General features: G+C 41.3%; 1 protein-coding gene across 1 annotated transcript in view; it reads left to right on the top strand.

Annotated features, from left to right (window-relative positions):
- The window catches only part of gas7b (growth arrest-specific 7b), a 62,797-nt gene that overhangs the window by 16,920 nt on the left and 29,203 nt on the right, over positions 1-16,674 (top strand). Inside the window, exons 2-4 of the mRNA XM_079182389.1 lie at positions 4,873-4,990; positions 14,590-14,667; positions 15,817-15,905. Of these exons, the coding sequence (XP_079038515.1) occupies positions 4,873-4,990; positions 14,590-14,667; positions 15,817-15,905 (285 nt within the window). The remainder of the gene's footprint in view (positions 1-4,872; positions 4,991-14,589; positions 14,668-15,816; positions 15,906-16,674) is intronic.

Genomic DNA, 16,674 nt, shown 5'->3' with positions numbered 1-16,674 from the left:
CCAAACTCAAGGCTTCACAATGGCAGTCCATAAACCAATGGGTGACATCACCATGACTACTTCCACTTCATATACAGTGTGTGTGTACAACCAATGATGATGATTTCATCAGCTGAACACAAGTGTCGCTAGTTCGGCCTTCTCCTCTGAACAGACGATGAAATATTGAGCTGAATTTGATTTGAGGTTTGAGTTGGTTTATATCTTTTACAATTAAAAGGTGCTTGTGGAATAGTTGAGGCTCACTACCACAAATAACACTGCTGGTCTTAATGGTTACGATAAAGTGGATCTGTAAGTAACCTGTGTTATGAAGTTAAATTAACTGTGAGAGAGGAGTCCTTATACGTTTGATGATGCCTCTCACATTCTACAATCTGGCTTTAATTCACCACCTTACCTTCTGTGTCTCCCTAACGTGCGTACGCATGGGTCAGAGTTTGCGTTCAGGTGCGCACATTCTCTCTTCTTTTGTGTGTGAAGTGGCGTTCAGGCCCCGTTTTGTTGGTAAGTTATAAATGAAACTCCTGGGGCTGTAAAACCAAAACAAACTACTGAGTTCAGTGATAATTCTCTGTATGTTTGTCACTCTCACATCACACAATCAGTTGTGAAGTTTAAAAGTTGAAGTTGAAGTTTAGAATTTCCAAGTGCAATAAAGCTTGTTTTTTGTTCTGTATTGAACAAAATAATGATGAATCACTAAAGTCACAGTCTGGACAGGCTGGGTGGATTCCTCCTCCTTCCTCATTTTCTTCAGGATGGTGTTAATGTGTCTGTCACTCTTTAAGTGATAATGAAACATCATTTGTATCAACAGTATACACCAAACTCAGCAGCTGTTAGCACTATAAGATTCCTTTTCAGTATGGGATGCAGTGATAGTAACCGGTGCTTCATTCTGACAGGTTTGTGTTCCGTCACGTGATGTTTTACAGTCGAGATGTCTACTTGCCTTTAGACGTATTTACCCTTTAACCGTGATTGTTTTTTGCATGTTTGATGTCTTTTTCTTTACTATCATCTGTCAAATGATGATGGAAAGGCAAAAAAGACTAACTTAAACTTAAAAAAGTTTCAGGCAAACTGGACATAATGAAAGTAAAAACACGTTGATCATATTTCGTATGTGATGGTGACACATTTCACCAGCTCACAATCTGTTGGTTACAGACTTCTCTTATCTTCATGTTTCTCAATGGACTGCTGCAATGACTAATGCAGGTTCATCTCTCAGACTGTTGAGCAGAGCTCACATTCAGCATCGATGGGTCCCTCTGTTCTCTGCCAGGGGCTTTTCTGGCGTGCTGTGAATGTGGAGCCAAAGGCAGTCTGGGGTTTAGAAGGTTAACCAGCTGGAATGGTGCATTATTTAATGTTGCATATGGCGAGAAGAGCTGGCTCTGAGCTTCGTCATACTCCCCACCACCAAGGTGCTCCCATTCTCTCACTCGTGTCTGTTTAGTTTTGAGTGTGTGACAGGACTGTCAGATGTGTGGGGCTCATGTGACTCAACACTGTTCAGGCAAAGCTTTGAGACAGAAACTTACACTGTAGATAAAGAGGTACATTGAGTTTTTTTAAATCGTAGCACTGGAATGAACCACGTCAACAACCTTAAATGTCTCCATGTCAAGAGTTTTGCACATCATCCAGGTCCTCTTGACTATAAGTGGCCCACCCCCCTCTCTCTTTGCCTGCTCTTGAGACCATTTCTCAGAGACAAAACTATACTGTGGTATCATTTCACTGATGATGACCATGTGCATTCTGGTCTCAGTCCCAACTCATCAAATGCCGACGCTTGGTCAGTGCACAGAGGCACCCTTCAGCGTCTGTATGAGACGCATCAGGCTTTCAACTAAATCCAATGTAAACCCGTCCATGTCCTTATTAGACCTTCAGAGCAACTCACGCAGTATGAAGAGTGTGGTAGTCGACGTAGGGCGGGGGGGCCGTGTAGGATGGGTCAAACAAACACAGGACTTTTATCTGTGAAGACAAGTTTATTTTGTAAAGAAGCTATTGAATGAGTGTACAGTCTAACTGATGGTAGAGGGGAACCTGGAGTGTTTAGATGTTAGGGCCACTGACCAAGTGTCTGTATTTGAGGAGTTAGATATGTGAATGTGTTGACATGTGACCAAACTACACCCACATCTTTTAATTCATTATTAAATAATTAGCAGCCGTCTTCTTTGCAAGTAAAAGCCAACAGCAGTTGTTCCTCCAGCACATCATCATCGTGTTTTGATTCCCAGTGTACACAGAGAGGAGGGGCTGATGTTCAATATGTGGCTCTTAATATTGTCGTGGGCCGCCACAAATCAATCTACTGCATACACTAACATTTGCATCAATGTGATGAAGTACCTGTAACTGCTATGAGCTTAAAACAGACATTCTTGTCAGATTATTATATTCATCAACAGTTTCTCAATTGATTTAACAGCAAAAATCACTTCAATCATGTTATTTATCAATAATTCAATATCACATCAAAATACCATAATAGAGTATTTTGTCCATATCACCCATCCCCAAAGTCACTGAATGTGAGGAACGTTCAGAGACTTCTAAGCATTCACTTTAACAGAGGTGTCTTCCATTAACATCAGTGCAAACCGTAAAACCCCTGGTGGCAGTAAGACCTGTAACCTACTGAGTCAGAGAGAGGTGAGAAAGTTTAGGAAATATTCACTTTTTCCAAAGGAAAGGAGGTGCTATATATGAGATTAGGAGCATTTTGATTGCCTCCTAAAGGCACTCAACATGGTGACCCCTGAGCTGGCAGCTCGTAGCTAACAGTGCTGACGGAGCTAACACGTTTTTCTTGAGGGGAAACATAAGCAAAACTATATGCACACATCCCTTCACAGACTCTAACAGACTTGTAGTATAATACAGGTCGTATGCTCACCACTTCGCAATTGAGGGAAGTCATTTTGCACTTTCCATACAGCTATTCTAATGCTTAAAATAATCAAATTTGTTCATGGAGACATTGCTATTGCCTACTCTGTGCCGTTTTCACCCAGCTATACTGTGTAATAATAACCCATGTTGTTGGACAACTGAAGGGCGCCTGGCCTCTACATACATGTAGTGTAGCACTTAGCTGTATCTGTGGTTTGGCCTTCATGTTGACGTGTTCTCTCTCCATTTCCTTTCCCTACAGTAACATGAGATACTGTGTCACTGATGTGATTGGAAATAGCTCATATTTCTTTAACGGCATGTTGGAGTTTACCAATCGTTAGATCCATTACTACTTTTCACTGCTGTTGGAAATGACTGACTATTCAAGAAAACCAGTTTCTCACAGCACACGAAGGACAAATATAACAGTGACCACGAGACCATCAAAGGGAAAACATGGCTGCAGCGCTGTCAGCCTGTGTAATTACATGCAGTCATAACAAGTCACCCGGGACATGGATGCATACTCTCCAGTCCTGTGGAACCTGGGAGCTCTGGCTTCTTCCAGCTATGGCCAACAATAACTTTCTGCTGAGGTGATGCATGTGAGCAGTTTGTGCATAAATCCGTCCTCAGTGCTGCTTGATTACCAAGACAAAGGTGATGATATAGATAATATCCATGAAGAAAGGTTTGCTTAGAGCTGATCTGTGTAGTGATGATGAATAGCATTTTTGTTTCCCATCACACGCCCTGATCTACTTTAGAAACATCAAATAGCTTGCTCTGGTTTATACCTTATCTCAGGTCCAAATGCATCACCACCTGACCGACTGCTGAGTCTTAGCTACTGTTGCTGCGTTTGCTGGATTCACTACACATCATTTTTGAAACAATGGGACCTTGACTTCAGTCGGGTAGACGTAATCAGGCTTCTAATAAAGTTTTACAGCTGGAATGAAGACTGTCACAGGCAGATTGTATCAGCTATATAGCTAGCAAGCTACATTTCATAAATCTATGAGTTGGCTGAAAACACTGACTATTTCATGTAGTATGAAAGTATGAAATGCTTCTTGGAAGTAATGTTACTTCCAAGAAACATGCTAACGTTTGCAGCTCACATTAGAGCAGACAAACACATAGTCGAATACATTCCTTACACTTTTACTACTTGTGTTTTTGGTTTGGGAAAGGATTTTGGCAGACCTTCCAAGCTTAGTTTTGGTTGTAAAGCTATGATTGGGCAATGGCTGTTCAGAGATGGGGTTTAGCAAACGGTCATTTATGTTTATGTCCATGATGGCTGCAAAGCCTCCTCCTTCTCCTACTCTATTCTGTTCAATTCATATCCAGCCTGCAGAGACTGGACTGATTTGCAGTTACACTAACCTCTTCTAGATGCTTCAGTGACTTGGCATGGACCCCGATAACCAAACTGTAGCTGATATGGAATTTCATTTTGCTCTCCCAAGTCTCCAAACAGCATCATCCCCACTCTGTGCTACAGTGGTCTCAGCCTGTTGTTTTCCTGCTAATCAGGAGCAGATGTGTGCCGTTTGCCTCCTGTGTTCTTCAGCTGTATGTTGTGTGCACATAGCGCTGACTCTGGAGCTCAGGGTCTCAGAGGCACTTTGTTGTTCTTTGTGTGGCAGCGGTGGTAGCGCAGCCTGCTCTGCTATGATGTCATTGGTTGCTGGTTGTGAAATACTTGAGGAAATGAGAACCACATTGAAACCGAGCCGAGCGCTGCACATTTCGTCTACAACTGTTGTGCAGCCCAATCATCCATGGTTTTCTTTGAATTTCTTTTATCTGTTTATCTCCAGCAATTATTCCAATGACAGAGCCTTGAGAAATACATTTTTGTCTGCTGATCCAACATGTTTTCAATTCACCTCCACTGTGCTGTTTATGGTTACTGACACAAACTCGCTTTGTCTGTTTTGACAGAGGACAGCCTCTCTGAGTCAGCTCCCTGTTGAGGACCTCAAAGACCCCCTGCCTCCTCAGTGGAGATGCTACATGTCTCCACAAGGGCGGCGATACTACGTCAACACCACAAGCAACGGTAAGAGCCAATGAAATGTAACAGTCCAGCACACATTCTTCCTAAAACCACAATCAAAGTTTTTACATTCTGCTTATCATCCGGGTCCTCTTGAAGATACATGTTAATTACTTGCAGCCTTTATGCTAAGCTAGGCTAATCACCTCCTGACTCCAGCTGCATACTTAATGAGGTTGATTTTCTCATCTCGTTCTCTAAAAGAAAGCAAATGAGTGCATTTTCCGTAATGTTGAGCAACTCCTTTAATGTTCATTATAATGAAAAAGTTTTCACTGTGTAAACGTAAGAGGCAGAACATCCACGTTTTAGACTGCAGAAATGGGTTTTCAGCTTTGCCCACATCAGGCCAAACCCCCCTGCCCTCTGACAGCTGCACCCTTCTATGACAAACCATTTGAACAGATAACCAGTAGTGGTAATAGCTCATTATTCATATCAACAGTTTGTTTTTGACCAGTCAGAATTCCAAGCCAACACATCCATAGTGTAATTGTGACTACTATAATGACTCTTATTAATTATATCGACAATTAATTTCCCACTAGTCAAAATGTTAATTCTTGGTATCAACAATTATTGTCTTACTAGTGGAAACGTTCATTATAAATATCTGTAACTTAAATACTTTTACCATGGACTCAATTACAGATGTTATAATTGTGTTATACATGTTATAATACTAAGTCAACATGTCCATAATGTAATTTTGACAACTTGTACTTCTAATTAATGATATGTACAACTCAATTCGAGTCTGAAATGTGAGAAATGTTGATTATTAATATAAACAATTCAGTTCTCCCTCGTGGCATTGTATGGCAAGCTGTTTTAACGTTTACATGGAATACATGTCTTCACTATGTCATGTTGACTAATCGTAATTACATTATGACGTCCCCGAATTTGTATTCAAGATATCTGGTAAGTCATTCTGGTTAGTCAAAACCAAATCCAAACCAGATTTGACATGTCAGAGGTTTTTGTCTTTGCATCAGATATAACAGATATTACTCAGTGCCGTTTTTAGTGGTTATTGGGCATTTTTTTACTGTGATATAGGAGGACTGTTCTGTGATTCATTCTTATCAAAGTGACTGAAAGGCAACATGCTAAAGATGAAGTGAAAACAGGTTTCTTTGAGGTGACTCCTGACATTTTTCCTACCATTAATTTTTACTTTATGTAAAACCCTTTCCTGCCAAAGCAATATCTTTCATGAAGAATGTTCCATCGAGGAGCTTGTACTCATCATAAGAATATGTGAGCCATTTCAGTAATGGAGGTAACATACACTGTGTCTGTACAGCAGTGATGGTACCAGTGAGAGACGGAGGGTGCAGAAGATCTGATACTGCTGCTGATTGCCTTGTTTCTGTACGCACAATCACCTCTCAGTGTCTCCCTGAACACACACACACAGACACACACACAGTGACAGAGACAGCTTAATACCCTCGTCTGTTCCGCAGACACAGCAACATAGCCTGCTTTTACTCTCCCTGAGTGAACTCACTGCACAACATGACCGATGATACTAATATCTTGTCGTGCCTTTGACTTCAGGATATGATAAAGGATAGAAATGCAGGTTTTTCGGCAGCTGTGGCTCAGGAGGTAGCGCGGGTCGTCAACTGATCAGAAGATTGGCGGTTCAATCCTGGATCCTCCAGTCCACAAGTGTATGGATGTGTGTGTGAATGGGTGAAAGTTGACAGTATGCAGTGCTTGGATTGGTTGGAAGACTATATAAATCCAAGTCCATTTACCAATCTGCCATTCTGAGAGGCAGTGTTTACCAGTCACACAGAGGGACAACAGGCGTCATGTAAGAACATTTTTCAAGCCTAGTCACATCAAAATATTTGGAGGTAGAAGCTTGGAGACGTAGTGACCTCTCGCTAGCTGGTCAGCTAACTGCCGACAGGCTAGCCAGAAGGGACACGATGGCTTTCTGTTTCCCCTGTATAGTGCCGTTTACTCCCACCTGGCATTTCGTTCTCAGGTTTCTGCATCATTTATAAATAAATAAAGCGTTTATTGAAGAGCTCGGTCGCTCACCGAGTTTATTTCAAAGATTTATTATAGTATCGACTCTCAAAACTTTCTGCAAACTCTCCCCCATTTGTGGAGCAGTTTATAATTAGTCGAGCGAATGACGACTGTCCCTGCAAGCAAATCCATTACTTCCATGGTTATGAATGGATTTTGCTGTTTTAAACACTGGGCAGGCCTTTATCTCATCCTACTAAATCCGTGAACCTTGTTTGAGTGATATGAGTGGAATATAATACACAGCGCTAAAATAAGAGAAAGCACATGGACTTTAATAGACCACATCATGTACATCTCTGATTGTGGTTGCAGTGGTCACACTGTGGCCATTAAAGACGGTCTAGAATGATCCGAGGGCTCCACACAGCCACAAGACCAGGGGAGTCCTCTATATAGATAAAATGACCAAAAACATCCAAAGAGTTGGAAACAAACCAGACTCTTTGGGCTCTTTTGACCATCTTGAATGTGTTGATACTCAAAGCGTCTGACTCCTCCCCCTTAGTGTCCACATTATTCCTGTGGGGATTAAACAGATCTGTTTTCTCTTCATGTGACAGGGTTGGGAGGCTTATCTATAGCAGTAAAACAGATCAAATTCCAGAGGGACGGAGTCAGAAATGACAATACCATGCTGGAACAAAGTAGTCCACGTTTTCCTGAGGAAATGATTCATTTTTCATAACTTACTGCGTGTAAAAAAAAAAAACCCACATCTGTACCTTGGTGCATAAAGATTGTTGCTGTGGTGTAGTGAAACCGGTCTCTGAGGGCACACAAAACCTCCAGGACTTAAGTGAGACTGCGCCACACACACACACACACACACACACACACACACACACACACACACACACACACACACACACACACACACACACACACACACACACACACAGTGGTCCTGTCCATTCACCTCCCCAGCAACCGTCTCCAAACAAACCCATCTGATAACAGTTTTACTCAAACTACTGGTATTTATAGCATCTCTGCTATTTTTGCTGAAGCCTTTTGTTTTTGTAAAGTTCAGCAAGATTAGATATGGTCCTGCGTGTGTGTTTATGATTCTGCATCGCTATAGTAACAGAGCAGTGTGCGTGGATGAGGGCTGCATGTCCTTGCGTCAGGGCGTGTTTTTTTTCTCAGTTTAACTTCCTGTGTTGCTGGGTGCTGTGGTCTGCACCAGACTCTCCACTCATCCCAGCCTGACCAGTGGGCTGCTTTATAAACACACCAGTCAAATACTCAACAATCCCAGCACACATACTGTAGACGTACAGCACACAGACCATCCCTTCAGTTTCCAGGTAGTTTTGAATAACGTCTGACTCATACTAAACTATGAGCAACTCCTCATATAGTTTGTAAATTAAACTAGAAAATTCCACAATAAATTTTGACAGAGTGTCTTCGACTGCCCGAAGACGTCGCCACACACACACACACAGTATCAGAGATTAAATTGAGATATTGCTTCTCTTTTCTGTATTTTAGATTCATAAAATACATTTTAGATAATATTTAGTTTAAGCTAAAGATTAAATAAAATATTTCTGTATTTGAGATATATACCTTATGTCGCAGGTTGTATTGGAGGACTCAAATGCAGACAGAACCAGAAGTAGAGTGAAGCAGGTATTTAATGAATTATGAGGTCAGAACAGGAAACTTACAGGAACACAATAGAGAATCCACGGACGAGACAAGGGGGGGAATCCGGGGGAATCCAGCAGGACGAGGCAGACGGGGAAACCGGGAACAGGACGAGCCAAACAGGCAGGTAGACATGGCAATGATCTGGCAAGGAGTGACTGAGAGACAGGGGTTTATATAGTGACTAGATAGAGGCAGGTGAGGGGAGTTGTGTTGATGAGGAGGGAGTGCTTGATTAGTGAACAGAGGCAGGTGAAGGGAGTTAGGCTGATGATGAGGGAGGCTGACAGGTGTACTGAATGAGCTGATAGGTGAGTGACAAATAAAGAGACAGGAGAGAAGGGGCAGAGCTGTGACACCTTAGAAATACCTTTGGAAATTACATTTCTGTATTTGTGATGGGAAGACAGAACATTGCTTAATAACCTCATTCTGAGGTTAAGATACAATTACTCCCTGGGGCTTTTATTTTGAAAGGGTGGGACTGGGTGGGGGAGAGAGGGGGAGAGCAGACATCATAATGTTTGACACACATATACAGAGGTTATTAAATGACAGGCTTCATCACAAGCATTTCAGTTAGAATTCACTCTGTGGGGCTTTTATTTTGACAGGGTGGGACTAGGGGGAGGAGAGAGGGGGAGAGGAGACATCATAATGTTTGACACACACATTGAGAGAGAGACAGACAGACAGACAGGAGGTCTAACAATGCCTTTGACTGAATACCTCCAAGTCGTGTGTGTGTGTGTGTGTGTGTGTGTGTGTGTGTGTGTGTGTGTGTGTGTGTGTGTGTGTGTGTGTGTGTGTGTGTGTGTGTGTGTGTGTGTGTGTGTGTGTGTGTGGAGACAGACAAACAGAGAGAGCGTGTGTGTAACTGGTTGCCATGGTGAGGACGCACTTGGTTGGAGAGGCAGACTGATTAAGAAACGTTACAGTAAACAGTGATTTTGAACAAAACTCCTGCCTACTTTTTAAAGAAAGCATGAGTCTGAGTGCCAACATATGGATACCATGAGAAAGATAAGACTGACGAACGCGCTGATGTGGTTTTTATGTTTGTGGTGTTAAAAATGTGAGCTCCAGAGCAATATACAAAACTGGTACCATCTGCCTTCTTTGAGAAATGAGTGGTCAGATTTAACATGGAGTCTAATGGAGCAGTTGGTTGGAGTTCATGTCGCTCTGCGGCTCTTTGAGCCAAATGTGTAAGTCTGTTGGATTCCACAGACACTTTTCCAATCATTTGGGCCAAAAATGGTGTATAAAGAGTAAACATTATGGGACCCGGAGCAATTTGTTTGGAATTTTCCTGCTCCGCTCCACTCTGACTGTGATGTCATCACTCTAGCGCTGAACATTCCGTGCAATACACACCCATTATAAAATCTGAAACTGACCCAAAATATTCCTGAAACTTAAATGTTGACTTAATGAAAACTGTGCTAGCTATCAAAATGTCTATTTGGCTCAATAAAGTCCAGCGTTTTGTCTACGTTTTGAACTTCAAATCATTTTTCTACGTTAATGTATGGCTAGTCAATATGGTCCCAAAGTTAAGTGTTTTTTTTTAGCTCTCTTCACGCCAAAACCCCATTCAAGTGAATGGAGAAATGTTGCTCAGTTTTTCGCAAAACGTGCCCCCCGATTAGGCCGCACGTTTTGATGTATTTGTTGCGCAGGTGATCGCAACGCTGTGTGAGGAGAAGCGCGGCAAACTTTAGTACTTTCGCCCGGAAGAATATGACTATTAAGCCCGATGGATTATAGTCAGTGTGCTTTGGCACAGGCAGTTTTACTGCCTTTGTTCTACAAAGCCACGCTGAATGAAATGGCATGATATTCTCATACAGATATGTCCTGTAAATAACTTTTTTGACACAAAATCAGTATAAACCATTTCATTTAAACTTATATTTACATAAACAATACAGTCACCCTCCTATCACAGCTAAAGAGCAGCCAGCCCCTCAACCCAAAAGAGAGCCAGGCTTCAGCTGATATCTGTTTGTAGCTCGAAAGTGTTAGCTAAATACTGTGTTAGCTAGTCTGCTTTAGCACATAGCGAGTCGCCACTATTCCACAAGCTTCTGTTTCTGTAAATCTTTTTCTGAAAAACATGTTCTTGAGGTTCACTATCCAAATTTGATTGGAACACAATTAAACAATCATAGTTTGCTAGCATTAAAATAAGCTCTTTTTGTGCTGCATCTTGTGGGAAAAAGGTTTTCATTAATGCTGCTAAAATAGAAAAACATAAACATTGTATAATAACAATATTACATCCCGTTGTTACGCTGCATGGCTGGATTGTCATTTGCATCACAAATTTACATCAACAAATGTGGTTTTCTTTCTTCTTCTTTCATTGACATGCACCACATATTCAGGTTTTTGCCCTTATTCCGAAAAAAAAAAATTGCTAATAAGCTGTTTACATGGTTAATGAAAATGAATACTCTAGTACATTCCTTGTATATTACAAATAACATAAAACGTCCTTTATTGAGATGCATATTTTGAATGTGCTGTTTACATGTCCAAAGAATGCTCCTAAAACCCAAATAATATCAATATATCCCACGTCGTGAACGAAAAATGCTCCATTCGGAATAAGGCCTAATTCAGAATATCCAAATAGAATAGGATGTTCACATGAGCCACATCAAATTCGGGATATTGTCATATCTGGAATAATAGTGGCATATGAAAGTGCATGTAAACGTAGTCATTAAGTCTCAATGCCACTGTCTGCTCTGCTGTCATTAAAATGCATACTCCCGCCTGCCGTCATCTGCTGTCATCGTCTTGCACACCTGTAGATGCTGCAATAGCTACAGTGTATCTTCTGCTTGCTACGAGAGGAGATCCTTAACCACTTACTTTCCTATTTGGGATGATACAGAGTTTGAATGAGCTGTTTTGACTGATCATAGTCAGAGACAGGAGGTAGCTAATTCATCAAGGCCAAGTGTCATATGGTCATGAATAAAATATAGCTGTGTCAAAGCTATAACTAGGTCACTCTCTGCATCTCCCCGTTCAGAATCGGGGATGTCTTGCATCACTTGTGGCGTGGCTGGCGGGCAGTAAGCTGATGCCAGGGTTTTTGTTTTTTGATCTGCTGTTGACTGTTTTCATTCATACATCTACTTATACACATCTGCTACAATGGAGCTACTGTCTTCAGTTGTCAGCCGCAGAAGCGCAGCTACACTCTGCTGACTGAACCACAGATGCATGCGGAATGAAATGTGACTGACTTTGGTGAATGAGAGAAGCATAAACTGATGTTTCTTTATGTTCCATAAAAAAACCTGAATAGATATCATGAATTCAAATCATTAAGATCCATGTCAGGCCTGAAAAGTGCGGATTAGCTATTACACAAAGGGTAAAGTGGCTTAATTGTGCTGAGTAATTTGCTAGTTTTTAGACTTCCGCTCGTCTTTGAGGAGGCGGCTGATGAAAATCACTCCTGCTGCTGCTGCATATGCATCACTGTATCTGGAGCTATGACTCTGGCAGGTGCCAAGTCTGATCTCTCACCTGTATCAATGCCTGTTTGACAGAAATGATCAACAATCTGCATTTCAGGAGCCAGTTGCCCAGAAACTCAACCTGTTCCACTCAGGTGTCTGACATCGTGGCCAACATTTGGGATTTCACACCTCATACCTACAGTCACATGAACAAAACATATAAAAGGATGTTTCTTTTGAGTGAAAAATATTGAAAGGACGAGTTCAATTAAAAATTATATCAAAAAGGTCAACTGAGTGCTTTCAATCTGACAAACTGGGCATCATCCACGTGTTAAATGTAATATACATCTTCTTGAATGGGAGTTTCATTGCTATCCCTTTGGCAATGCAGACAGTCATAATAACAGACAATTTCCCTGAGGTAAGTAGATTATGATGTATTTTTTGCATTAATATCCCACATTTTTCACAGTATCGATTTGTTTATGACAAGCTAACGGAGAGAAATGGAGGCATTTAGGGCCAGTGAGTAAAGGCTGCGCGCTGGTGTTGTACATCAAACGTGAAGGCACAGCCGCTCTCCATAAGCCTTCTGCCAGTTATCCCCTCCATGCATGTCATTTGATCTGATGGGCTTGGCTCAGTTGTCTCCTCTTCTAAGCAGCGCCAAATAGAGCAGAGCCGGTCAAAAAGACCTAAATGAAATAAGAGCTCTTTACATGTCCGTGCCTCTTCTTTCTATGCTGGCAGTAAAGGGCTCATTAAGCTCGGTGCTGTGGTGAGAATGGACAGGGGAGTATAACTCAAAGAGAGCCCCTGTACATTAGGGTCTTTGTCGGTCCCTGTTCTGCAGCATCTTCACCAGCAGAAGTCAAATGGGGACAGATGATGGGGAAGTATCAGGGTCACTATGGAGCTCAGTTCAACTTTACAAACCTACAAAATGAAACTTCTGTCCCTTTATTTGGTGAATAGCTTGTATCTGCTGTGTTTAGCTGGCCTTACTATAAAAGACAGCAGATGATTGATAAAGGAACCTGATTTTATCCAGAGTCACTTTACTGAGGAGGGGCATGTGGCTGCTGAACAAGGCATTCTTCATCACCATGAGGCTCTTCCACACACGGCTAGTATTTAAGTATGTTTTTCCAGCTCGGGGTTGTTGTTGATTGTGGTCATGATGTGATAAAAGTATTCTTGGTAGGTACTGTAACACAAAATATAAATCTGAGCACATTGGACATGTGACAATCACCACATGTTGCAGAGACACCTGTCAATCAAGTTAACATAACCCAAAATACATTTTTATTAAAGACACAGTGCAATGAGTACGTTTTCAAAATTCAAATCCTTCATCCATCTGTTAATTCAATTCAATCTGAAGTATGACTCATACATATAGAACTTCTCTTCTTTTCTTGTAAAATGTGAACATATTTGGGGCCAGCTGTTTTTTTATGTTATGCAATGGGAGTGCATAAGTGTCTGTAGTTTGCTGTCACTTGTTTTCTTCTATTTAGGAATCTAAAAACAGAAGTACTGTAACTTAATACTTAGCTGTGTTTATTTATTCATTTGTTGATTTGTAAAGGAAAAGTACAGAGAAGCACTGACAGTAAATGTAGCTAGCTATCTAGCTTTGTCGGAAAACTAGCCACAAAAATGCATGCATTGATGGGATGAACCCAGCTGCACAGGTTGTTGTTAGTTGACTTGTAGAAATAGCAACTCTTATACTGTGGAGAGCTCAGGGGAGAGCAGGGTCGTCCTTCAATCAGAGGATCGACGGATCGATCCCCGGCTCCGCTAGTCCATGTCCATGTGTCCTTGGGCAAGACACTTAACCCCAAATTGCTCCCGTAGCTGTGCCTACGGTGTATGAATGTTAGATAGTCCTGATGGGCAGGTGGCATGTTAGCCCCTGCCATCAGTGTGTGAATGGGTGAATGATTACATGTAGTGTGAATGCACTTTGAGTGGTCAGAAAGAGTAGAAAAGCGCTGTATAAGTACAGACCATTTACCATTTATAGTGACATATTTTTGTGATTGTAGTGGCAGAAGTTAAGTAAACTGCTCCTAGAAAACACTTCTGTGTCGACAGAAATCAACGGCTGTGGAAAAAACGGAACGTGAGAACAATGTCTGAACAAATGAAGAAACAAAAGTCCATTTCATTCACATTGTTATAAAAACAACTGTACTGTAAGACCTGTGCCTTTTTTATAGTTTAACTGCTGACTGAAACAAGTGCCTAGTTTGCGCCCACAGATGGAATCACTTCCTCTTATTATTGCCCAAAAGGAACAAATAGTTCCAACACTGTTGACATATTGATAAAAAGAATATGAGAACTGGTACTGCTCTCTTAATGTCATCTCTCCATTTTTCCTTAACACTCCATCAGAGACGACATGGGAGAGACCGTCCAGTGCACCTGGGACCCCCAGGACCTCTCTCCGACACAAGAACTCCCTGCCAACAGGTTCTACAAATATCTCTCTCTTCATCTCAACTCTTCGTCACTTCACCTTCCTCAAGTTTTATTGCCCTGGGGTTGTGATTTTCCCTAAAATTCCACAGTGGCACAAAGCAAACACTCATGCACTCCAAACACACTTCCTGTGACTAATTTTATGTGGAACCGCAAATGCAGCACTAAGCCCTGTCTCTTTCTTTTGGCCCCAGTTCTAAAGGCAGATAAAAAGAGAGAGACAGCAAGGTGTGTGTGGCGTTTACCACTAGAGGAAGTGCTCAAAGGCTGGGAGCAGCCCCCATTCATTTGTATCACTTCCCAAACAGCAACGTGTCTCATACATACTGAGATACCTTGAAATAGAACATGAAACTAGTTCTTATGTAGAGATTAGTTGTCCCTAATATGTTTAGTAACTGCTGTGTAGTCAACTGAACTTGTAACTGTTATGTACAGTAACTAAACCGACTGACAATGTTAGCTTGCTAATATGTGAAGAGTAAAACTGGAAGCTAATATGGAATACGGTTGACATATCTGACACTCGGTCAAAATGCTGTTTAATAACGATGCCAAATGGGCAGATTTTAATTTCACCTCATAGGCTGCAAAAATAATACAATATGCCTCAAATTACAAAACCTTCAGCTAACTATGTAAATAATGTAAAGTTGGTTAGCTTAGCATAATTGGACATGTCCTACTCACTCTAACTCATGGTATTTACATTTAAAATATTGTTATTTACAGTTCAGTTATGAAACAGCTTGTGATGCTACTGCAACTTCCTTTTTATATAGTATAGTCTTTACTAGCTAAGACATGAATTAGTTAATAGTGAAACACAATTTTGTAAGTTTAAAACTAGCTAGCAGTTAACTTAGGAAGAACTTTACACACAAACGTAATGATGATGTATGTATAGCTAGCCCAAACCAATCCAGAGCTTTGTTTTTGACTATCTGTGCTTGCTGCATTAAAGACATTTATCTAGCTACAAAAACTAAATGATAGTTCAGCACTGACTTGGTTTCACTCATAAGTGAAATCTCCTCGGATCAGCACAAGTTTACAGCCCATCTGCAGACACCAAAGAACTAATGAAATGTCTCACTCTCTCTGTCCTGATCTCTCCCTCCTGCTCTTATTTCCCTCCAGTGAATGGATTTCACTCAGGTGGTAGTCCCTTGCATCATGTGGAACATTCACACAACAGTCTGGTTAGGAAGAGCAGCACAGAGCCACAGGTAAAGCTGTCTGACTATTGTTATTCCTATTCCTTTACAGCATGTAACACACCCACTGCAGTCGAAAATATTTGTGGAGTGAGCATAAACTCTGGCCATGTCGGCATCATACTACTTCCTTTTTTACACCAAAGCCATTTGTCATGCACAGAGCACATAGTTTGGACTAGCTCTTGATACTCTTGATACCTAACCTTAATGTCTTTTTGTGATGCATTTTTCCTGTCCGCCAAAGTGGCTTGTGGCCTTTTAAATGCCACTGCCAACAAGTTACCTGCATTTTGGCAGGCGGCAAGTGCTAATTTCAGACCATGGCCGTAGAGTTTCTTTTAACAAGAGCTGGGTTTTGGAACTGCATTTTTCCGTTTTTGGGCTACTTTTGATCAGTAAGCTGGAAATTATACATTTGACACATTGTGACCTTCTAAAGTTGATTATGGCTAATATGTGAGCAAATAGTTTACATACACAGATAGACACAAAGCAAGTTGTTTTTCTGGCCACCTGGTCTAACACTCAGTCTCCTTTTAGCTCTGTTTTGGTCTCCTCCAACTCTTCAGCTGCTAATGCTAAATCTAAGTTTATCAGTCACGACAGGTCGCACACAGTTGCATGCTGCACCAAGACAGGTGTGATTGTAGCCGCGTACGTAGATCAATCAACAGGAACAACCAGTTACCAGAGCCTGAACTATTGACTTTCATTTTTTTGTTGCCCAGAAGTTCGTTGTCCTGTTCGTGTCAGTCGAATCAGTGGCTATGAATTTGGT

This window comes from Pholis gunnellus (genome assembly GCF_910591455.1).
Source record: "Pholis gunnellus genome assembly, chromosome: 21".
In the NCBI taxonomy this organism is placed as follows: Eukaryota; Metazoa; Chordata; class Actinopteri; order Perciformes; family Pholidae; genus Pholis; species Pholis gunnellus.
This window is presented reverse-complemented; position numbering and strand designations above follow the sequence as displayed.